The sequence below is a fragment of the Cervus canadensis genome, chromosome 20 (genome assembly GCF_019320065.1).
Source record: "Cervus canadensis isolate Bull #8, Minnesota chromosome 20, ASM1932006v1, whole genome shotgun sequence".
NCBI classification, from domain to species: domain Eukaryota; kingdom Metazoa; phylum Chordata; class Mammalia; order Artiodactyla; family Cervidae; genus Cervus; species Cervus canadensis.
This window is the reverse complement of record NC_057405.1, coordinates 43,761,213-43,786,032: the sequence shown is the minus strand read 5'-3', so window position 1 is coordinate 43,786,032 and position 24,820 is coordinate 43,761,213. Positions and strand designations below refer to the sequence as shown.

The 24,820-nt window shown below is 40.9% G+C and overlaps 1 protein-coding gene across 1 annotated transcript in view; it reads right to left on the bottom strand.

Moving 5' to 3' along the window:
- MAN1A1 (mannosidase alpha class 1A member 1) overlaps positions 1-23,189 on the bottom strand; it is a 167,417-nt gene extending 144,228 nt beyond the window's left edge. Inside the window, exons 1-2 of the mRNA XM_043439002.1 lie at positions 22,907-23,189; positions 21,827-22,694 (exon numbers count right to left, since the gene is read on the bottom strand). Of these exons, the coding sequence (XP_043294937.1) occupies positions 21,827-22,447 (621 nt within the window). The 5' untranslated portion in view covers positions 22,448-22,694; positions 22,907-23,189. The remainder of the gene's footprint in view (positions 1-21,826; positions 22,695-22,906) is intronic.
- Positions 23,190-24,820: the final 1,631 nt, after the last annotated feature.

The window sequence follows — 24,820 nt, the reverse complement described above, 5'->3', positions numbered from 1 at the left end:
TCCCTATCAGATGCCCCCACCACACTCTGCAATTCCCCCATCAAAGCATTTATCCTTGCTTTTTATCCCTCTGGATTCCAGACACGCAGTGGTTCCATCTGTCCTGCTAACTGCTGTTTCTCTAATGCCTTGCACAGCATGGTACTCCTAAATAGTTCTATGAGGACATTGTTGGCTAACATTTCATAGTTTATTAAAGGAAGATGATATTAAGGTTATTTTTAAAAAAAACATTCACATGTGTATGATTACTGCATTGCCCCACTTGCATATACTTTTAGAAAGAGTTCTAGAATCTGGTGTATCATCACAGGACCAATTAAACAAGTCTTTGTGATCATTCCTATATAAAACCTGAGTGTCAAGTTAGTAATGATGTGTTGTGTTACTCTGACTCACAGATCTGTTTTGGCAATAAACCTCATTACGAATTTAAAATTCACATCTTATTTCATATGGTCACACTTAATGGAAAGTCTCACTTGAAAAGTAAGTTATTTCAAGAATTATTCATTCTAAAATTTAAGATTTGTCTGGTGGTCCAGTGGTTAAGAATATGCCTTGCAATGCAGGGGACACAGGTTTGATCCCTGGTCTGGGAAGATTCCACATGCCGTGGTGCAACTAAACCTGTGTGCCGCAACTACTAAGCCTGAGCTCTAGAGCCCATGAGCCCCAACAACCCAGCCCACAGAGCAACTAAGTCCGTGAGCTGCAACTACTAAGTCCAAGCACCACAACTACTGAAGCCCATGTGCCTACAGGCCATGCTCTGCAACAAGAGAAGCCAGTGCAATGAGAAACCCTCCCACCCCAGCTAGAGAGTAGCCCCCACTCACTGCAACTAGAGAAAGCCTGCATGCTACAATGAAGATCCAGGGCAGCCAAAATAAATATAAATAAAGAAACGACCATATCCTCATCACATCCAAAAAAAACTTAAAAGAAATAAACTATAGGAGTCATAATTGCCCCAAGTTGAGGGTGAGGAAGGAAGCAAGTTCAGCTTTCTTTCAGGGACCACTTTTCCTCTCCACTTTGATTTAAACAACTTTCCAGAACTCCCAATTCCTTTCATTAGTGTGTCAAGTATTATTTAGATAATTATATACATACACATACATAATCATGTATTTATATATATTATGCATATACATATTATTAACATCTATGCACAGACATTAATACACACTAATGAACTTATGCTTAATGTTGGACATAATATTACTCTTAAGAAAAGCATTTCCAAATGAACTGATCATGGGTTTTACTTTGAGAATTAAGTATAAAATACCCAAACCAAAAAAAATCCCCCGAACCCCAGCATGCTTTTTGCCACAAGCTGAGATGGAAACAGACAAAGTCAAGCTTCACACTCCTGCCTCCCCCTCCATACTTCTCAGGCAGAGGAGTGACTCTGTCACAGGGGTTCCAGGGCTTTAGTCCAGGTGGGTAAGATCCTCAAGGGTCTCAAGGTATAGGGGTTGGGGTGGGGAGGCTGAGGGGCATTGACTGGGGCGAGCACAGTGAGTGGGACGTGTGCCAGGATGGCCAGATGAGCCCATGTCCAATGCCAGGCAAGGACCCAAGAGCTCTGCAACCCTGCTTGATCTTGTCTCCCTCAACTTCCTGTATCTAAAACTGGGAAAATAATACTGAACTCACAGGGCTGTTCTGAGAATTAAATGAGTTTATGCATGTAAAGTGGTTAGCACTGTGCCTAACAAGAAGTAAATACTCCACAAATGGTATCATGTAATTTACTTTCATACATCTCACCACTCTAGAATTAAAATTGCAGATAAAGGAGAGACAATCTACACAAAGATGAAGACTGTAAAAATCTAGTTACTGGTTGTTTTAATTATATATAGATCAAGCTACACAGAAAATCACTTAAGGAGAGACTGTTCTCAGAACAAGGAAAGTTAACACATGCACTCTATTGGGAGAAAGAAGGGAGCATCTTTTGGAATATAACTGAGAAGCTGTATTTTTTATACCTTTTCAAACTGTTTAGTTTTATACATCAGGGTCTTACTTAGAAAAGACCCTGATGCTGGGAAAGACTGAGGCAGGAGGAGAAGGGGATGACAGAGGATGAGATGGTTGGATGGCATCACCGACTCAATGGACATGAGTTTGAGCAAGCTCTGGGAGATGGTGAAGGACAGGGAAGCCTGGCGTACCACAGTCCACAGGGTCACAAAGAGTCGGACACAACGGAGTGACGGAACAACAGCAGCAACAAAAACATACCTGCAAACTAATAGTTAAGGTTTGATTCAACTAAGCAATAAAAAAAAAAAAAATCTCATTTTAAATATTAAGGCAAAGTGTTAGTCACTCAGTCGTGTCCAACTCTTTGTGGCCCCATGGACTTTTGTAGCCCTCCAGGCTCCTCTGTCCATGGAATTTTCCAGGCAAGAATACTGGAGTGGGTTGCCATTTCCTCCTCCAGGATTAAGGCAAAATTTGGTTTAATAAAGAAATAGCTAACTTGGGATCTTGTTATGTGAGGGCAGAAAACTAGAGTGCATTATATACAGACATCCTCTTTTAGGATCACTGATGTGTGCTGTGCCCCTGGGGTTTGTGAAGACAGGATACTCCAGGTGAGGTCCAGGTACTGTAATCTCACCTGGAAGTAGAAGAAGAACCTTCCCTCCATGCCAGTTTAGTTTACCATCTTCACATCAGCTCCTGAAAGTGCTGTCTGCAAAAATCCTCCAGTGTTTTGGAAAATTCGAGCAACACTATGATGATGCCTGAGATTTCGAATCAATTAAAGGCATTCCCTCCTGAGATAGCTTCCAAGCAATTCCATTGAGAGTCGAAGACCCACAAATATGCTAACCAATCATATAACTGGACAGCTTTCTCCCTCAGGAATTCTAAAACCTAGCAGCGAGAGCCGGCAGGTCAGGGGAAAGGTGATCTGTCTGTGTGCAGTGCTAATGTCTGGAATCCACTTCTTAAGGTTCCAGGAAGCCAGAGTGCTCCTTGGACCTGGCTGATAAGCACAGTCACTTCCGAATTGTTAAGGACACAAGTAATGTGACGTGTAATATGTATAATCCTATTTGTGCTACCCTCTGCTTCTGCGTCATCAGCACCACCTCGCCAAGAGAAAACAAAAAAGGATGGATGACAATTAACAGCACAGGTAAAAAGAATGACAGAAAAACACAGCTATGTTAAGCTCAATTAAGACAGCTAAAACGAATACCTGAGTACTTGCGTGGTGTATTTAGCCCTAAAATCCTAAAACTCTATTACCACATCAAAGTCAAAGTAGGGGATTTAGGTCAAAACCTTCACTTATCAAAAACACATACATGCAGAGAGTAGTTTTCCTGCTAAGGAATCTGCAACTAGTTAACTCGTCCTGTTATTACAGTTTATCAAACATCTTCCTAGTCCCCACAGAAGTCCCTTCTAAATGTCCAAATTTTAGTGCCTATACCTTACAAAAACCTAGAGTGTAATTCTCCAGATCACAGGTGGGTGGAGAACTACAACCACAGAAACACATACACAGAAACCCAGATTTACAGGCATATTCTAGTGAAACTGTATTAAAAAAGCATTAAGAAAGAAAGAGATGAATAGCGTATCTCTTCCCTACGCCACTAAGGGCAGTTGTTCTTAAACTTCTGTATTTAAGCTTATCACACTATGTTTTATCTTGGAATAGGACTCTTTCCTATTTATAAAATTAGGATTATCTATTGGTTTTCAATTTTAGAAGCATTTGACAAGGCATGGGCAATGCAAATGCCTTTTGATTTTAACTTTTCCTATTTTCCTTTCTACCAATGGCAAACAGGTTTAAATTATAAGATATGGAAAAACAGATGGGCTAGGGGGTGGGGGTGGCATGAAAAAAGGACAGCTAGAAAAAAAAGTAGAGTAAATAAACTCATGACAAACAAGCATACCTTTACTTCTTAATTGTTTTTATTAAACAAATTCTGCTTTGAAAATCTAACATTAAAAAACTTATAGATATCATAGATCAAAAGTTTTCTATTGTTTTAGGTTGAATCATTAGAACTTAGACATCACCACTTATGTTAAAACTAAATTCAGCCAAAACACTCTTCAGAAAGTCTTTAATATAATGTTCCAATAAAAAAAAGTAAACTTTAAGAACACTAGCTGGTGTTCTGTTTCCGAATCTAATCCTCCAGGCATAAACTACAAAGTTAATAAAGAGCAGATTAAAACTAACCAGGAACAAGTTATTAATTCCGTTTTCCATTTCACTCTTCAATTCTTGTTCTAAATGCTCTAGGAATCTCTGCTGCTGATGTAGTTAAAGCTGCAGCAGTTCTAATAATCAACGAATCTTATCACATAGGGTGTAGATACTTTCTAAATGAAAGCACCATATGCCTAATTATTGAGCTAAATTTATACCCGTAGCTATCTCTGAATGAAACATTTTCAGCTCCTTCCACTCACAAAACATTTCTTTCTATGCCCTTAAGGCATTTTAGATTTCATTCTTCTCCCCTGCCTTTTTTCCTCCTCGCAAATCTGAGTGTTTGTGAGACACCAAACCAGGAAACCAGAGGCAACTGGCCACTGATGAATGGACACCCTCTCTCTGGTTTTCCTAAGCGTGAGTATCACACTTCTGTGAGATAACAATTGAAAAGAGGAAAAGAATGCTTTCTTTCCCACCACAGGAAGCAAGGATTTTGGCAGTAACATCTAAGAAGGGAGGTAACAACAGAAAATACAAGCTATGGGTTAACACGGCAACACTGCAGTTCAAGCTTCCTTTTCTTTCCTGGAAGTAGCATCTCAAAACCAGTTCTCACCAACAACCTCTTTTCTCAACCTATTCCTTGAATCAATCACCACTTGCCAGTAAATACTATTATTGACTGATGCTATGTACCAGGAATCATATAGAGATTCATCTTCTACTTTAATTCTTAGAAAAAATCTGCAAAAGGGAACGACCGGTCATTTCCATTTCACAGGTGGAAAGGGAAGCTCAGAAGGGTTTCTACTCTGCCATCCTGCCTCACCATCTGAGTAGATTGTAAAGGATTTTGGTGATATACTTGTTTCTCATTTTGGTTATATTTACGACACATTGTCTTCCACTGTTAAATTCTGGGCCATGAACCTATGCAATAAAAAAAGGTGTCTCCATACAGAGGAGGAGTTTAGACTCTAGCTGGAAGATAACCAAGCCCATGAAATTAGCAACACACAGGTCAATGACAGAAACAATCAAAGCCATGCGATTCTGGAGATAGCAGAGACCAGTAAAAGCTGGGAATGTGAGAGAGCTTCTTGGTGGCATAGAATTTGAGAAAATGAAAAGACACTCCATTTGAGAAGGATAAAATAGGGTGTGGTTTGGAGACAGTAACTATGCAAGTTTTGCTTTTCAGCAAACACAGAATCCTTCCTAATTTAAGGGATGTGACTCCAGCAAACGCCGCTAGATTTGTAGTAGATAATGAATGCCAGCTAGAACAATGTTTTTTAAACTTTAGTCAAGGGACCAGAAGTATCAGCATCACCCACAGGAATATGTTAAAAATGCAAATTCTGTGTGGCCCACCCAGATCTAGTGAATTAAAAATTTTGCAAGCAACAACTTGCAATCTGAGTGTGAATGTGCTTTCCAGGTGACTTTAAGCTGGCTAAAGTTTGAATCAGTGCTTCATAGGAAATGAACCCCACTAAAACCTCTGAGTTGGGCAACATGAGAGAAGGGATATTTTTGGAAGATGAATCTAATATGCAGAATGAATTGGAAAAGCGACCATGTGCAAATTCATGAAATTCACAAAGCCTCTACCATGCAATTATTTATATGAGAGAACACTTTTTAGGAGATATAACATTAACTGGGAAACAGAAGAGTAAGGTTCTTTCTCTAAATACTGTAACTCTTACAGAGAAAGTTTTATTAAATTCTAACTTCTCTAGAGGAAATAATATCTAACCCATGACTTTTCATTTCAATGTGATACTGTAAGCACTATTTATAAAAACACCATTGTCTCTCAAAATTTTTTGCAGGGATAAGGAAAAAAATATCCACGCCAAATTTAATTAGGGTGTACCAATGTATAACATTGAAATGTAAGAAAAATGACAGCTCTTATTAAATGTAGTCCACAACTTTAGATAGTAAAGAACACAAATGAACAAGGATTACCTAATTTAAAAATCACAGACCTGAAAAACAAAATGCTGGGTTCTAAATATAAAGTAGATTAACTTTTAAGCAAAAGAGAACTTTTTTTTTTTTTTGTTTGTTTGTTTGTTTTTTATTTATTTTTTTGGTCATACATTGATATGAATCAGCCATAGATTTACACGTATTCCCCATCCCGATCCCCCCTCCCACCTCCCTCTCCACCCGATTCCTCTGGGCCTTCCCAGTGCACCAGGCCCGAGCACTTGTCTCATGCATCCCACCTGGGCTGGTGATCTGTTTCACCATAGATAGTATACATGCTGTTCTTTTGAAATATCCCACCCTCACATTCTCCCACAGAGTTCAAAAGTCTGTTCTGTATTTCTGTGTCTCTTTTTCTGTTTTGCATATAGGGTTATCGTTACCATCTTTCTATATTCCATATATATGTGTTAGAATGCTGTAATGTTCTTTATCTTTCTGGCTTACTTCACTCTGTATAAGGGGCTCCAGTTTCATCCATCTCATTAGGACTGATTCAAATGAATTCTTTTTAACGGCTGAGTAATATTCCATGGTGTATATGTACCACCGCTTCCTTATCCATTCATCTGCTGATGGGCATCTAGGTTGCTTTCAATAGGCAAAACACTCTCCGACATAAATCACAGCAAGATCCTCTATGACCCACCTTCCAGAATATTGGAAATAAAAGCAAAACTAAACAAATGGGACCTAATGAAACTTAAAAGCTTTTGCACTACAAAGGAAACTATAAGTAAGGTGAAAAGACAGCCCTCAGATTGGGAGAAAATAATAGCAAATGAAGAAACAGAGACAAAGGATTAATCTCAAAAAATATACAAGCAACTCCTGCAGCTCAATTCCGGAAAAATAAATGACCCAATCAAAAAATGGGCCAAAGAACTAAACAGACATTTCTCCAAAGAAGACATACAGATGGCTAACAAACACATGAAAAGATGCTCAACATCACTCATTATTAGAGAAATGCAAATCAAAACACAAGAGGTACCATACACGCCAGTCAGGATGGCTGCTATCCAAAAATAAATGCTGGAAAAAGGAACTGTTGGTGGGAATGCAAACTAGTACAGCCGCTATGGAAAACACTGTGGAGATTTCTTAAAAAACTGGAAATAGAACTGCCATATGACCCAGCAATCCCACTTCTGGGCATACACACTGAGGAAACCAGATCTGAAAGAGACACGTGCACCCCAATGTTCATCGCAGCACTGTTTATAAAAGAGAACTTTTTATATTCAAGTGTTGACCTTCAAAAGAATCTTATGAGTATCCACATTTATTTCAGTGATGTTATATCTGCTTAAAAGGTTTTTTTATGAACCTCCTCACAGCCAGTTACAAGTCACATGAGAAAATGAATATAGCTTTTTACTTTATAAATCATCCTAAAAACTTATTTAAAACTAGAAAAGGTGTTTCCCATATTGATGAATCTCTTTATTTACTAGACCTGCTTCTGTATGACTTTTGACTGTTATTAAAAAATCACGTCTCCCCTCCAGACAATGGCCTGTAGCCCCTGAGAACAGGTAGCAAAGGTTCCAAAGATGCAAGGATACCACTTTTGGACTACATGGTTAAACGGGGTCGGGTGTCACACTTAACCTAAGTAACCCCTCTTGATGGTTGTTGTTTAGTCACTAAGTCATGTCCGACTCTCTGGGACCCTGTGGGCTCTAGCCCACCAGGCTCCTCTGTCCATGGGATTCCCCAGGCAAGAATACTGGAGTGAGTTGCCATTTCCTACTCCAGGGGATCTTCCTGACCCAGGGATCAAACCTGCATCTCCTTCGCTGGCAGATGGATTCTTTACCAGGGAGCCACTAGGGAAGCAACTCCTCCTGGAACGCTTGTTTAAAAAGGTGTATTCATTCAACACACATTTACTGGTTCTGTTATGGGTGAGGCCCAGGGCTAGCTGCTCAGCTGGATGAATTCAGGGAAGCACTTCGTCCTGCTCTCAACACGACAGTCCTGCTGCAGATTCATGCGATGAAGAGCCAACATCATGAAGATTCTGCACTCTCAGAGTAAGTGAAAACAGGAGTATTTCCAACCTCTGCAGTATCTTATTACTAACAGAACACTTAATAAATCATAATTTTTATTCACCCTAACTGCTAAAGCAGCTTTTCTACAGTAGTTAATAAATCATCTTCATTTCTTTATGCTCCTCCAATTGCACCCGTCCCATCCCACCTGCTTTTTTTTCTTCACCACACATTCTAAGTTAAGCGAGCCCTGTGTGTGTGCGTGCTCGGTTGCTCAGCCGTATCCAGCTCTTTGTGACCCCATGGACTGTAGCCTGCCAGGCTCCTCTGTCCATGGGAGTTTTCATGCACGAATACTGGAGTAGGTTGCAATTTCCTACTCCAAAGGATCTTTCCGACCCAGGGATAGAACCTGTATTTCCTGCATTGGCAGGTGGATTCTTTACCACTGTACCACCTCGGAAGCCTAACTAAGCCATAGGAGAATTAAATAATGAAGAATAGCCAAACACTTAATATGAGTGAACATATACAACATATTAAATACATGTCAATTATAAACTACATTTCTTACTACATAAACTTACTAAGAATGCCTTACAGAATTGCTGACTCAGGCTAACTCTTGAAATCACAACATGGACTGCTGAAGCACTTCTAATCATGAGATGAAAACTTGTAGTTCTAATCATGAGATGAAAACCTGTAGTTCTAATCATGAGATGAAAACTTGTAGTTGACTAGATACATTATAACATTCCACACTGCTAGTTGACTACAAAAATAACACGTCTTAGAGAACAGCATCCTAAACAGTCTAAAATTACTATCATCTCAAACCACAATTTATAAAAATAATACAGTACGTTTATGTCCATCGTTATTCACCATGTTAACTCAAAGCGAAATTTAAACAGTTCTGGCATTTGGATGACTTTTATGAACTAATCAAGGTTAGAATATAAATACATTTTGAGATATGCAGCTCCTCACTATATCAAAAAAGCACGGCTAAAAACACATTTATTTGAAGAAATTGGCCAAAAAAAAGAAAGAAACCCAAAGCCTACACTTCATAAACAAATCATGCTTTGCTTTTATTCTAAAATAAAATACCTTAGACAAAATGCAGATTTATTGTACTTAAGTCACCAAAGGCCTCTAATATATAAAAGATCAGCCTGCTCCTTCAAACATAAATATCTATGTTGCTTTGACATTTTATCAACAATTTTCCTTTGGTTAATTTTTCTTCTGTAAGAATTCAGCTTTGTAAGACTTGCCATCTTCTGGAACCACTTGGTGGGGGGCGGGGGGGGGTGCGGGAAGTCACTTCTGAAATTCTATCTGGATTATTTTTGAGCTTCAATTATGATCTTAAAATATTAGGAAGCCATCCTAATGAATTTCTAAAAAAGAGGATTCCCTCCCTCTTTGCCCAGCATCTTCCTCAAATATCTGATGCAAAAACCCAATGATAACAATGAAGATGAGCCAATGGGAGTTGGCTGGCTGGGTCTTGGCTGACTGAAAGTGGGCTGTTCTAGTGTGCTTGGCAGATACTCATATCAGTAAAGAGTACTTATAATTCTAGGGATCCAGCCCAGGAAAGAAGCATATTTTGTTGTTGTTTTTTTAAATAAAATGCTGACTATTGCCTTTCAGGACTGTGCCTCCTTCGGGAGCCCATATGTCTCTAGCCAGCTGGTTAGATCCATCTTCTCTGATGTCCCACTTCTTAGGTCTCCAAGCTCTGTCTTCATTCCCAACCCTGCTCCTTTAAAAACTTCCTTGTCCTGTACATTTCATAATGAGGAAATCCAACTAGTCAACCAACACAGGGAAAAGTGCTGCTCAAAGAAGGGTAAATTAAATACACGCGATACTGTTTCATCACCCATGAAAATCAGAAAGAGTCAAGACTAGGTTCATTACATTACAGGTGGAAGTATAAGAAAAATCACCTCTCAAAATGTTCTACGAGTCTTTGACCTATTCATTTCCCCTATTAGAAATTTAAGATTAGAAATCCTACTTATGGGGTGAGGGCAATGAAAAATCAGCCGGAATCTTAATGGACAAACATGTTTATCTCAGCCTAAGATAAAAACAAAAAACTGGAAATAATCTAAATGTTTAGGTCCCAGGGGAGAGTTAAATAAACTACGATGCTTCTATTTCATATATTATGCTATCATAAAATGATACTTTTAAAGAAAAATTTTTTAAAATATGTATCCATAGTGTGGTTTTAATTGTGAGAAAAAAATAACCAATATGTTGGGGTGGGAAGTGTTGACACTGCTTGTGACTGAGTGATTGATCTACGAAGAATTTTTTCCCCCCTTTTTTCTAGTCCTGTGTACTTTCAAAATGTTCTTTCCTAAGCTAGTATTACTTTACAATGAAATAATACAGTGGAAGATCCTTGCTTGTTTTACAAACCCATTCTCACCCTTGCTAAGATAAATCTCAAAGAATAATAATTTCTGCTGGGCAAATTTAGTGATATCGTTTTAACAGGAGCCTTTAAGAAGTAATACATGATTGAAAGGGAGGCAGTGATGGTGAAATTTCAGGCAGCTGGGAATGAGATTTCTGAGACCAGGTATACACCCTATGCTGCCTTCATCATTCCACAGGTCGGGCCTTTTGTGGCCCAACAGACAGACAGTGAGAAAATGCAATCTTTTAGCGGCTGCAGCACATATTCTTGTGAAAGAGGAACTAGAGTTAATCTTGCCCCGAACATCAGCTCAGAGAAGGCGGACGTGGCCATCCCGAGTGTGGGCCATGAGTCCTGGCCTCCTATGTCTGAATCCTCTCATCCCTTAGAAGAAACAAGGGAAAAAAACTGAAAAAAAAATTAAAAAAAAAGAAACAAGTGCCCTTCACAGGACTTTACAAAGACCTTTCCATGAAGGAGGATTTGACAGGTACGAAGATCCCAGCTACAGCTCATGGTCTCTGGATGGCCCAACTTCATGTCCAACCACAGTTACTCACCGGTCCATCATTATTACTGCTGCACCTTCTCTCATAAACTCCTGGCCTAGGCAAACAGGTATCCCCACTAGCATTGCAACAAAGGTTGTTTTAGGGTGTAGTGTGCCGTATTATTGAGCTTCCTTAGTGGCTCAGATGGTAAAGAATCTGCCTGCAATGCAGGAGATCAGGTTTGATACCTGGGTTGGGAAGATCCCCTGGAGAAAGGAATGGTGACCCACTCCAGTACTCTTGCCTGAAGAATTTCATGGACAGAGGACCCCTGCAGAGCTTGGCGCCCTTGACCATGTTTTTATCCCCTCCCTTTACAGGCCCCCTCTCATACTAAGCACCTTCATACTAGAGACTGGAGACCGGACAACTGCATGGGAGACAGACTAATAATTACATGAAAAATGCAAATAAAAGTTAATACAGTATGCCTGAGTATCACTGTATGGAAGGATGCAGAACAAGGGGAACCAGAGTGTATCAGAGCAAATGAGGGACCAGGTTGCTGCTAAGCTTAAGAGGGAGGGAGACTAAGAGACTAACAGTTTTTAAAAAGGAAGTGAGGGCGGCATTTTACTGATAGTTACAAAAGTCAAGCAAATTCAAAGGCTACATGGGCTTTTTAATTTCATTATCTCTAGTCTGGATTATCTGCAGGTCTGCTGGGCTCTAACGTGCCTAAAGCAACTGCCAGAGTATTCATGACAGAAATGAGGGCTGTGACTTCTAAATGCTCTTAAGCCTTAATCTCATTTGGTTTTCTTTCAAGTATCTAATGATCACAGAAGTCTTTATCAGGACTCAGTGGGGGTGGGGCAGCGCCTCTGCTTTCTGCAGAGCGAAGGAACTAGCCAGGATTGCTTTCTCAGGCAATACCTCACCAAGCAAAGATCCTCCATCTCCTTCTAGGATACTCTCGGTGGGGTTTCTAGCTGCTGGCCTGCTATTCAGGGCTGAAGAGGAGGGAGGGCCGGGCCAGCCAGCCTCCAGAGCATATGTTCTCATTAGAGTCAAGATACCACAGGCAGAGCCGGCCTGAGAACTAAGAGGCAGTTCCCAGCTCTATAGTAAATGCACTTGGGGAATCTCAGGAGCTCACGGCTCACAGAACCCTATTTTTCATATGTAAAGTGAGTATGGGCTTCAGGATCTCCGAAGTCCTTCTGGGCCGGATACCTTAGCTCTCAAAAAGGCCACAGATCTGTGAGTTACAAACTAGAGCTGATTTATGTGAATTTTGACTACCAGGTAACACACTGAGTTCTGATTATAGAACTGATCATAATTACATACATTTGTGCTAAACCTAAAATAATTTTCTTTGCACTTCTTAAAAATATTCCTCCAAAGACAAAACAGGTTAAAATGCATTTTACTTAATCCCTCTTCTTCTCTACCTTGGAGAACAATTTCAAGGCTTAAGGAGGCAACTCAAGAACTGTGCTCATTCTGAGAAGATGGTACTTCAGGAAGAAGCACATGAGACTGTGAGAAAGAGACAAATGAATTCTTTCACACATATTTTGAAGTACAGAAGCTGAAAAAGTATGCAATTTTTAAGGACACTGAAAGTTTTTTGGACTTGGCAGGAACGTGAGAAAATCAGAGTTGACGGCAGCACAGTAAAATCCTAGCTGTCTGGAAAGATCATCCTGAACTGGAAATGTACCCTTTAAGCAAACCTACTCGGAACTGTTTTTGATAACTTTTTGAAACATCATTACCCACCTTCCTGATGCATTAAACAGTATCTGAAACAATGTAATATTGGCTTGATGGCTTCAGGTAGCGACTGCTAACAGTAATAACAGCAAGCACCACTGATTACACACTCCCTGTGCTTTATAATAATGTGTGCTAAGTCACTTCAGTCCCGTCTGACGCTCTGTAACCCCATGGACTCTCCAGGCTCCGCTGTCCATGGGGCTTCCCAGTCAAGAGTACTAGAGTGGGTTGCCATTTCCTACTCCAGAGGATCTTCCTGACCCAGGGATCGAACCCGGGTCTCTAATGTCTCCTGCATGGGCAGGTGAGTTCTTCACCACTGATGTCACCTTGGCAAAACCCATGTATAATAATAGTACCATTTTAAGTGCTTTGTGTGGACGCCCACATTTAAGCTTTCTGATCCATGAAAGCATGTACTTAATTATTACTGCCATTTTACAAATAAGAAAACTGAAGCTCTGACAGATTAAGCAACTTGCTTAAGGTCACAACAACTAGTACAGGGTAAAAGCCAGATTCAGGCCCAACTTCTCTGACTCCAAAACTAGCCCTTCTCACCACACCATGTTGCTACAAATGAATGTAGCAGGGGCAGGTAAAAGCATCCAGAGACTCTCCAGGACCTTCTTGGGTGAAGAGAATTGTGTGCTCCTATAACAAAGAGACCCCAGATTGATGCTTTTTAAATGTATGTCTACTTTTTGTTTTTTTAAGGTAAGTATAGTTAATGTGCAAAATTATATAAGTTACAAGTGAACAATATAGTGATTCACAATTTTTAAAGGTTATACTCCATGTATTGTTATTATAAAATGTTGGTTATATACCTCATGTTACACAATATCTCCTTGCAGCTTATTTCATACCTAATAGTTTGCATCTCTTAATTCCCTATCCCTAGATTTCCCCCTCCCCCTTCCCTCTCATCACTGGTAACCACTAGTTTGTTCTCTATACCTGCGAGCCTGCTTCATTTTTGTCATACTCATGAATCCCACAGATAAGTGCTACTATTAAATATATGTCTACTTTTAAAAATATATACTCCTTCAGGGAATGGCATGATATATTGAAAGCGATGAAAGGGAAGAACCTACAACCAAGAATACTCTACCCAGCAAGACTCTGATTCAGATCTGATGGGGAAATCAAAAGCTTTTACAGACAAGCGAAAGCTAAGAGAATTCAGCATCACCAAACCAGCTTTACAATGAATGCTAAAGGGACTTCTCTAGGCAGGAAACACAGAGAAGGAAAAGACCTACAGAAAATAAACCCCAAACAATTAATAAAATGCTAACAGGATCATACATATTGATAATTACCTTAAATGTAAATGGATTAAATGTACCAACCAAAAGACACAGACTGGCTGGATAGATGAACCCCACAAATTGTATGAAATTATTTTATATTGTTAGGTTAATCATGTTTCCATTATGGCTTGCAACTGTAATTATCTTTTTTTTTTTTTTGGTCTGGTTATTGATTGTGAAAACTGATAAACATCTTTTACTACTGTGATTATGTAACTATTATTCATTTAATACCACTGTATCATGACTGTGTGCTCAGCTGCTCACTCACGTCCCACTTTTTGTGACTCTATGAACCGTAGCCTGCCAGCCTCCTCTGTCCATGGAATTTTCCAGGCAAGAACACTGGAGCAGGTTCCCATTTCCTCCTCCAGGAGATCTTCCTGACTCAGGGATCGAACCCACATCTCTTGCATCTTCTGCATTGGCAGGCAGATTCTTTATCACCAGCAACGCCCAGGAAGCCCATATCAACAGAAAACAGTAACATTCTATATCACCAAAACTACCATTTAAGAGAAAAACCTGTAATTGCTTTTTAAATCCAGATGCACATTAGAATTATCTTGGAATATTTTGAAAAATACAAATGCACAGGTATTCTTTTTTCTTCAAAGCTCCAGACCTGATTCTAATGAGCAGCCATGTTTAAAACTACAGGACTATATGATTATCTTTTAGTTCTATCTAGTTTGTTTCATTTTTTTCTATTTCACATTCAGTGCTCCTATTTTATGTTTTCCAATTTCTCTCTTTTTTTTTGTTATTCTTTCTCAAGCCTTTATCAAGTGTAACAGAAAAGCTTTTGTATACATATATGTATATAAATAGCATGTACAATATACTTATTTTAGAAAACTATGAATTTTTGCCATGTGAAAAAATTTACATTTTCATTCTACTTGTTTGACTATGAACAGAGTGCTAGATTTCTAATTTATATTCTTTGATATAGTTCCATTTATTCTGGCAGCTAGTATCACTGCTAAAGTCTAGAAAGCTTATTATCTTGGTGATTTTTTAAAAAAAATTTTTCTGAATGAGGCTTGAAACTTCTAATCCAATTCTGAGAATATAAATACTATGTTGCAAAAAGAAAAAAACCAGGAAAGTAACATGTGATATAGTATTACTGTATCATATTGTATTATAAAGTGAAGATTTTGTTCAAATTTCAAAAATTTTATGTTAGTGTCCATTATTTGTTTTCATACCTTATACAAGATTTCATACTGCATTTAGTTGCATTGAGCAGCTTCAGCTGCATACAACAAATTCTGATAACTTCTCTTTTCATTTTTATTCTGTCACAAATATTTTCTAATTTCCCTTGTTATGGTTTCTTTGATACACTTATTTAAAAATAGACATTTAATTTCCAAATACATGGGGTTTTTAAGTATTTCTTATATTAATTTTTCATTTTGATATTAATTTCTCATTTAAATCCTTTTTCTCTGCAATCACCGCCTTCATTTTTTCAATCTTATAACTTTATTGAAGCTTCAATGGCTAAGTAAAGATCACTTTTGGTAACTCTCACATTGCACATGAAAATAGGTGGGTTATTTTCAAATATCTTTTGATATTGATTTCTAACATAATTCCATAGTGATAAGAGAACAGACTATATGATTTCAATATCTTTAGACCATGAAATTTTTGCATCTTGTTTTATGTCCCTGGATATGTCCCAGTGTCTCCAGGTTTATAGTCTATGGGAACTAGAATAGAATTTGTACCCTGTTGTGTGAAAATTATATAAATCTTAATTACGTTGAATTGATTCATAGTGCTTTTTCAGGTCTACTATATCCCTCTAATTTTCTGTCTATCCATTCTATTAATTTTTGAGAGTTTGATACTGAAACTCCAACTAAAAATCTTAATTTATCTATTTTTAAAAATAATTATAATACATAGTGGAACTATATATAATTGCTCTTTATTTTCCAAGTCTCCTGTAAATGTGTTATCCTCCTTTCACAATTTAGAAAAGAAAAAATATACCTCTTCAGGTTAACTTTCAATTCTTCTGTTGTGCATTGTGCAATGTCTAAAGAGCACCTACATTTACGGTTTGAAAGAACTCTCCCACGCTGTTACACCCCTTTCCTCTTTTTTTTTTAAAATTTCTCCCCCAGGTCTCTTTGTAAAGAATGCCCAATTGAGTAACTGTTAATGCCTCTGTTCCCCTGCAGTGATCTTCATAAGGAGAAAAAGATGTCATCAGATTTCCCAAGATGGTTTTAAAAGGAAGAGACCTTCTTAACCTTGTCCCTAGTAAGATTTTTTTTTAAATTACAATAGTTAATGGTAATTCATATGAGACTAAAGTTATAATACTGCAGGATTGTACATGTTTTTCAGTTACTTGACATTAGTGTCTGCAAATAATGAATATGAGAGTCAATTTATACACCTCCTTGATATTTTACTTAGGAGGCAAGTCATGTCCGGATAATGAGCAACATTCACCCAGGATTGTACTTCCATGCTCAACGCTACCACTAACTAGCAAAATGATTTTCAGGGCAATCTTTGTATCTCAGCTGCCTTTATTGTAACTATCTCTAAAGTCTCATTCAGATAGAATATTTTATGGCTTAGAGCACATGGGAAAGATTGAAGGCAGGAGGAGAAGGGCATGACAGAAGATGAGATGGTTGGATGGCATCACTGACTCGATGGACATGAGTTTGAGCAAGTCTCCGGGAGTTGGTGATGGACAGGGAAGCCTGGCATGCTGCAGTCCATGGGATTGCAAATAGTCTGATACAACTGAATGACTGAACTGAACTGCATGTTTACTTTTAAAAATCAGAGTTATTTTTATAGCATTTTTTGGTAATAGGAAAAAATTTGGCAGACTTGTTTAAACGACCTTTAAACATATTTAGTAGTAAAGGGTGGGGGACTAAAGGTAGCTCAATTATTTAACACTACACAAGACATTAGACAAAGAACATTGAGGGAAAAGTCAAGACTTAGCTTCCCCAAAGAAAGAATCTCTTTCTTAAAATACCAAACACTGGCTTGTCCTTTATCATTTCTGTCTCCTTAGGGTAAATGCAAGTCATGGTATCCACGGAGCCCAGCAGAGGGGCTACTCCTATTGTGACCAACCAAAACTCACCTTTGACAAACACATTTTTGTGGTTTTGCAGGTTATAAAGGACTTAAAAGGCCACAGGTTCTCTACTGGGTTATGAGATACAAGGGTCCTATGCAGTGCTGATCTACCCATGTATATATTACCCTCATCACTCACACTGACCTGTTGGGTTTCCTCCTGTCTGACCTTTAGACCCATGCTTTAATCTCGCCCTGATAATGAATTTGTATTACCATAGCTTATTATATAATTTAATACAAATAAGTTAACTAAGCTGCTGAAGTCCAACAAATTCACTCATCCAAAGACACTTTTTACAAACGTGAATCATCAGCACAAATTTCTCAAAGTGGTTTATTAGCTCACCTAAGAAATAAAGATGCATTTACTGGAAAATGCATTTTTTTAACCTCTTTTCCACAGAATTAACTAGGTTCTAGATTCTATATAGAGCTCCTTTATATGAATATTAAGTTACCCAGTAAGAGAAAAATACTCCTCCCAAACAAATTATCAATAGCTTACAGAAAATTAAGCTGAGCATAACTGATTATCCATTAACAATCTTTTCCTGCTTTTGTACATATATTAATGTTCAACACTCAGCACCTATTCTAATACTTACACTGCTGAGATCTTAATTTATTAATTTACTTGTTAAAGAAATTTTTACAAATGCTCCATGACCTACCTGCTCTGAGGAAGGTTCTAAGAGTGGGGAAATCTTGCATTTGTTCCTGTTCAATGTCTGGTGTGTTTCAGAACTTGGTGAGTTGAACAGGCAAGGTAACCCAAGGGCATCCAAGCTCCTTCAGAGTCAGGTCTTCAAATTGTGGCCTTTATTAATTTGCAAGTATTATTTTCCACACTACTACTCATACGAATAAGTTTCCAAATAAAAATGTCTTGTTTTAATATGTCAAGGTAGATTATTCCTATGTCTGATTTTTAATAAAAGTTAATTGTCAGTAGTTAACATAAATTACAGACTCATGAACAACCTAAGGCTAGTTTGTCAGGCATAAAAATATATCTTCACCATTAGCTATCAATATGAAAATTTTCTTTCAACTTATAATTATGTAGCAGTTCTGGAATTAAAAACTAAGCCCTGTTTTGAGAAACCTAGAGAAGAAAACTGTGACCCAACAGTTAACTGGTCCTAAAACCGTACTTGATAGACCCAAACCTGGCTGTCAGCCTCCCCACTCCCATCCCATTTAGACTGGTGGGGGTTCCAATCTAAGAAGTGAGGGATCACATTGATAGTTTGACCGTCTTCAGGCCCTATTACTCAGAGACCCTCCCCATAATTACACAAAACTGGGGGGAAAAGTTCATACTCTAAATTAGGATTAAGGCTCTAATTCTAAAGGACAGTGTAGATGCTTTGGGTAGATTCCCCCTAAAAGCTTCCTGATTTTTTAAAAATGTTGGGGTAGAAAAAGAAATTCCTATTTTTCTAAAAATTCCATGGTGCTCTTTCACTTCTGTGTTTCATTTGCTTTTTAAAGTTAAGGGCAACTTGAGCACAATTTTAAAAAGATCAGCCTCGTGGGAATACATACTATGTGTGTATTATAAATGTCACAGAAGTCCCGAAGTTGATTTATTTATGAAGTTTTCATGGGGTGGGGGGCTGTCTTAATTTCAATTTTAAGTTTTATGACAAATATTTACTATCCTTCCAGTCAGTATTCTAGAAAGCATGTAGCTAGCACCTTTTGTGAAGGGTGCTAGGCAATAAACATCCTATTTGAAATTAAAGACTGTTTCCCCTTAACACAAATTTTAAAAAATTTTACCACAATACCAGTAACACAACTGTGTTGGCAATATAAGAAAAGACCACTGGCTGTTTTTAAACCAAATTTACAAAATGAAAGTTTGGCTCAGAAATTATAGTCCAAACTCCCAATATGTTAGAAGACTTGCTTATATCAATACTTTCTAAATTTTACCTATAACACTGTTAGTACCTCCAGGTGTGATAGAGAACCTAAGTAAATAAAAAGAACTAGAAAAAACAGGAACAATAAAAATCAAGATCAAGGCGAAGATCCATTGGTTCATGACAAGGCATACATGGTACCTGAAACTGAATCTAAATGTATCAAGCTGAAGTCCATTTATAATGGGCAACCACTCTTCCCTCTCTAAAACTGAATGTTTACAGCACAGTTTCATAATAGCATGAGTTAACTTTTTTTTTTTGGTTTACAAAGGAACACATCTGCCTGAACTAATCTGATGAAAAACCATAATCCATTTCTTCCCATTAGTCTTTGACTAAATACTGAAGCTAATCATGCTGGTTTTCTACCCCCACCCCATCCCCACCGGCCTTGGTTCTCACCACAACATGAAATTTTAAAGAATCCATTTAGTTCCACCACTTTATGCAAGACTGGGCAGTTTCAAAACATGTAGGTACAAAGATGTTAGTATCACACTGATACAGAAGGCTATATAAATTTCCTTTACATGGTTAATTAAGACCTTTTGATCTACAAAGATAACGGTAGATCTAATAGCAACAGATACGTGACAAACACATACTGTTCATATTCTGTCCTCAATTGACTGCTACTGTCCCAGTGCTTCTGGTCTAAATGCACTTTTACTCAGTCCTAATCAGTACCAATAGCTTTTTCACATCCATGGATCTATAATATTTAAAATAACATCCTGGGACAACTGTGATCTGCACTAACTGTCAGTTCACAGGAATTCAGAGGCATGAAACGTGAATTACATTGCTTCAAACTTAAGGAAAACATAAGCAGATACAGATTTGGGGCTAATTTATCTGTGGGTTTTGGTGGGATATTTTCAAGCAGGCTGAGAGATGAAAAGGAGAGGGAGATGATTGGTGAAAGCAGAGCTTTTTTCCACCTTCCTGGAGAGTGGAGAAGAGTTTCATGGAGAAGGAAGACTGCTAGACAGAAGTTGTCACAGGGAATACAATCCACTTCCCCAAGTCTGGGAAGGTTCTATGCCTGAGGAAGGGTCTCATAGTACAAAGGCTGATGGGCTACGGCGCAGGAGGGATGACTGAAGGCACTCTGCCTAGCGTAAACTGCAAGGACCCAAGTCCACCTTAACTTGCTCAGTTACAGCTTAACCAAATTTATCTGGTCATCATATTAAAATCACAAATTCTACAATGATCAAGCTACCTCCAATCTGCAGCCACTTAGCTAAGTACCTCTTCACAACCTCAAAACTTTTATGCTCTGAAAAGGGGGTGGGGGTGGGGGAATCAGGAAGCTTCCTTTCCTGAGTACCTGGTCCAATGTCAAAACACAGCATTTATTTTCAAACACTGTGACACTTAAAAAGAAAAAAGAAAATTCATCGTGTATTTCAGAAATTCAAAATTTGGGATAACATGCTTTAATATGGTTCCTACAGTTGTTGCATTGTGCAAAAATCTAGAATGGTATAGTTTCACAGGGAAGAGTAGCTGAGAAAGGAGGCTTGTCCACAGACAGCCTGGTGGCAAGAAGTCTGGGCTTCAAGTCCTGACTCAGTCACTAACTGATTCCGGGGCTCTGGGCCCTTCAATGTTCATTTTTAAAACGATAGTCTGAAATGATTTTGAAGGTCCTCTTCAGCTTCAAGCTAAGCACAAACTGATCAGATGTTTCAAGTTCCAACGGAAAATTACAGGAAAGAAATTATGAAAGACTTAACAAAGTCCATGTTTGCCCGAGATTAAGTCTGTCATCATTGTGCTGCTGTGGAGGAAAACCTGTTGCATCACATGGAATACTCTTTTTCTAGCTACACGAGAAATTCAAAACGCAGTAGTCTGGCTTTTTGCATTTTTTTTTTTTCATTTTGTGAAAAGTAAACAACCGTGTGCTCCCTATGATAACAAGTTCTCAAGTTTCACCTTTATAGTCTGTAAGTACACACAGGATGCCACCTGGCGGAATGGGGCCACGTGACTGAACGCGGGCTGGGCTGGCTTGCTGTTGAAACATTTCTGTGATGCGTGATTGATGCTTTGCGTTTACATTCAAGCTTCATTCCAAACCCACCTCCAAGCTTTAGTAGAAGGCTGTTTGGGACCTTCACTGTTGCTGTGTTCAGGGACGATTAACCACGTATTGGCCAGTGGAAGAGGAAGTCTGCACAGGATCTGCCCATGTATTTAATACCTACTTCGTGTGGCTTATGCTCACTCGAGCATGCAAGTTAAAAACAACGGGATTCAACCTCAGATCCTAATTGGTCACATCTACTTGGACAATAAAAGGGAAGTCAGAGAGCCTCTGACACTGCATCTGGTTTAAGTGGAAAACCTCCCTGTCTCCCCACACTAATGTCACAGACCTGCCCTCCCCCGCCCCCAGCACTGTAATATCACACGGTTAAGAGTTTCAAAGGTCTGTCATTTTTCCCAGAAAAACACCGCGGGTCTGGAGGGATTCTAGCTGGGTGCACTCACCTCTTTGATCTTTTCCCTTTTCTCGCGGATGGCGGCGTCGGCGGGCTCCCGGTCAATCTCCCCGATTGTATTCTGGGGTGCTAAGTACACGGGGGGCAACCTTCTGAACCCCGCCCTGTTACTCAGCTGGTCCTGGGCCACCTTCTCCTTCTCCATCAGGATGTCTCTCTGGATCTCCTCGGGCAGCTTCTGCAGGGTCTCTTTGGCTTCCCTCAGAGCCCGCTCGTGGTTTTCGCGGATCCTGGCCAAGTTGTCCTCTAGGGAGGCCGCGGGGTCCCCCGGAGCGTCCTCCTCGCCGCGCCGGGCGCGCCCCTCCGCCGCGTCCTCGGCGCGCGCCCCGGGTCCGGGCTTGTGGTCGGCGGCCGGCTGCAGGGCGGGGCTGGAGTGGAACAGGACCCCGCTGAGCAGCTTGGAAGAGTCGGGCAGGAAGAAGATCGCCCCGAAGCAGAGCGTGATGAAGGCGCTGAACACCAACAGCAGCACGAACTTCTCCGTCAGGCGGAAGGCGGCGGGGCCCGACCCTTTCCTGCCGCTGCTGCCGCCGCCGCCGCCTCCGAGCCCCCCGCCCAGGCCGCCGCCCGCCGGACTACTGAAGAGCGGCAACAGGCCCCCCACAGGCATCGCGCCCGCCGCCCCGGCCGCCGGGTCGCCCGCTGTCCAGTGGCCTCGCGCCGCGCCGCTCAGCAGCCAAACTTCGCCGCCGCCGGGCGTCAGCGGCCGCGGGGCTGCGTCCTGGGCATCCAGGCCGCCTAAACCCCCCGCCCGGGCTGCAGGTATCCCCCGGGGAGACAACTCCCCTCAGAGTCTTCTCCCCGAGGCGGCTCCTTTGGCAAACGACGCGCGCGCGACAGACCTCTCGCTGCAGCCCCTGCGGGGAGAGAAACAGTAAAAACACAGTAATTAACCAGGATGGTGATAAAGTTTCCACCGGTCTCCACCCTCAGACGACCGCGAGGGCCGCCAGGAGAGCTCCCCCGGCACGGAGTCCGGAGTCCGGCTGCCGGCACCGCCCTCGGAACCCACGCTTTGGACTTAGGGGTGAAGTTGGCGGGTCTCGGGGGTGGGGTGTCCCGCGCGCACCTGGAGCGGGGCCGTGCGCGGTCACCTCCTTGCAGAGGGCAGCGCGGGAGAGGCGCCGCAGGGGTGGCGGTGGGGGGTTCGTCAACTTCGCCCGCTCCTCATCCCGAAGCTGGGACCAGCTGTCTCTCCGCTTCCCAGGTGGCGTCTGAGCGTGCCTCCCCGCAGCCCCGAGCACCGCGCGGCTGGGCTAGCGCGCCGACCCGCGGGCGAGTCGGAGCGAGCAGGGCAGCGCGACACCCTCCGCCGCGGCCCCGCGAGCACTAACACCACTGCCGGTCTCGGGGCGGTCGGAAACGAGGGCGGTGACGCGGCCGGAGAGTGACGGCGCGGCCGGGCCAATCACGCGCCGCACACGGCCCCCCGGGGGGCGGGACCGAGGCAGGGAGGGGGGCCGTGCCGGGAGGGGAGTTTACGGGAAGCGCAGCCTCGTGGGGGCCCGGCCGGGGGCGGGGAGGTAGCGGGGGCCCCTGAGGCACGAGGCGGGCGGGAGAGGCGGCGGGAATCCGGGCAGTCTGACCCTCCGTGGCGGCCAGGGGCCGGAGGCGGCGGGCGGGACCCGGGGTCCGGGACTTTATCCTGGTCCGGCCTCGGGCCCGGGTCCCAGAGGGTGGCTGGTCTCGAGTTGCGGGGGAGGCGCCTGGGCTGATGCAGGACCTCCCTGCTGCCCCCTCGGACCTGAGCCTGGCCGTGCGGGGCCCGCTCCAGGAGCGTCGAGAAGGACGGGGTCTTGCCAAGAATCGCCAGATCTCTGTGAAGCGTGGTTACTCTTCTTTACCCAAAGCAGGGATTCCCCCAGTGCTCGGTAGCAGTTAACACAAAAGTCCCTTGATGAGAGGCTGTGATTTGGAGAGCTCTTGAGCTCAGCTTTTGAGCTCTTTGGTCGAACATCCTTTCACCTAAGAGGCTTAATGGTTTTGTGGTTGCTCCGAAGTCTTCGACTGAATCCTCTCCCTCTTAAAAAAAAAAAGTGGTGTAGCTCCCCCACCCACTCCCACTTTCAAAATTCACCTACCTCATACAAGTTGGTCATATTTTCCACTTAAAGAAGAAGTTTTATGCTGCCATAGCTTCAAGTAATAAATTTCAACGTTGTTGAAATTGACTTGGATTTGACTACTTCCAGGGAAATAAGGACTTGGTCCAACAGAGATTGTCTTCTAGACAGCATTATTTTGCAAAATGTGTTTGTAATTCCCCTGTTGCTCTGCAAATAAAGGATTATCAGAGAGGAGAAAGTTGACTGATTTCCCATTTTCCACTTCTGAAAGCTGGTTTATATAGCAGGCTTACCTTCTATCCTGCATGCTTCTCTAGAAAGGTGATTTTAGATCTATTTCTGTTTGTTGTCTTTAGAAAAAAGGAAACAGCTGACACCTTTCAGGAAGGTGTCCACAGCGTAGTTGTTCTCAGGATTTAGACTGTGTGAGAAAATCTAAAATTAAATTTAAAAATCCTTATTACAGATTTCATTTTAGTATTCATTTGAACCATCATTACAGTATTTGTTTCGTGTAAAATGAATCATACACCCAAAGTTTTTGTTAATGGGAAATTACTGTTCGATAAAACCAACTGTCTGGCTTTTTTTTTTTTTTGATAACTGCTCTGAAATTCTATGCCCAGAAGAGTGCAGCATATCCAAGCAGGGTAACAAAGTTTAGAAGGACTGAAACAGAAAACAATAATTTTTATTTTTAATAATGGAAGGGTGATTTTTGTTTCAAACTACAACTTGTAGATAGGTTGGAAAGTTTAAATCATTGGGAATTAAGGTCTGTCTCTTTATCGTCATCTTTTATGGAATGCTTTATTATTTCAACTATTGAATTATTTCTTGTAACCACAAACTATTTAGAAACATTACGATTAATGTTACTAAGTATTCCAGAGAAGCAATAAAATCTACTTTTACGT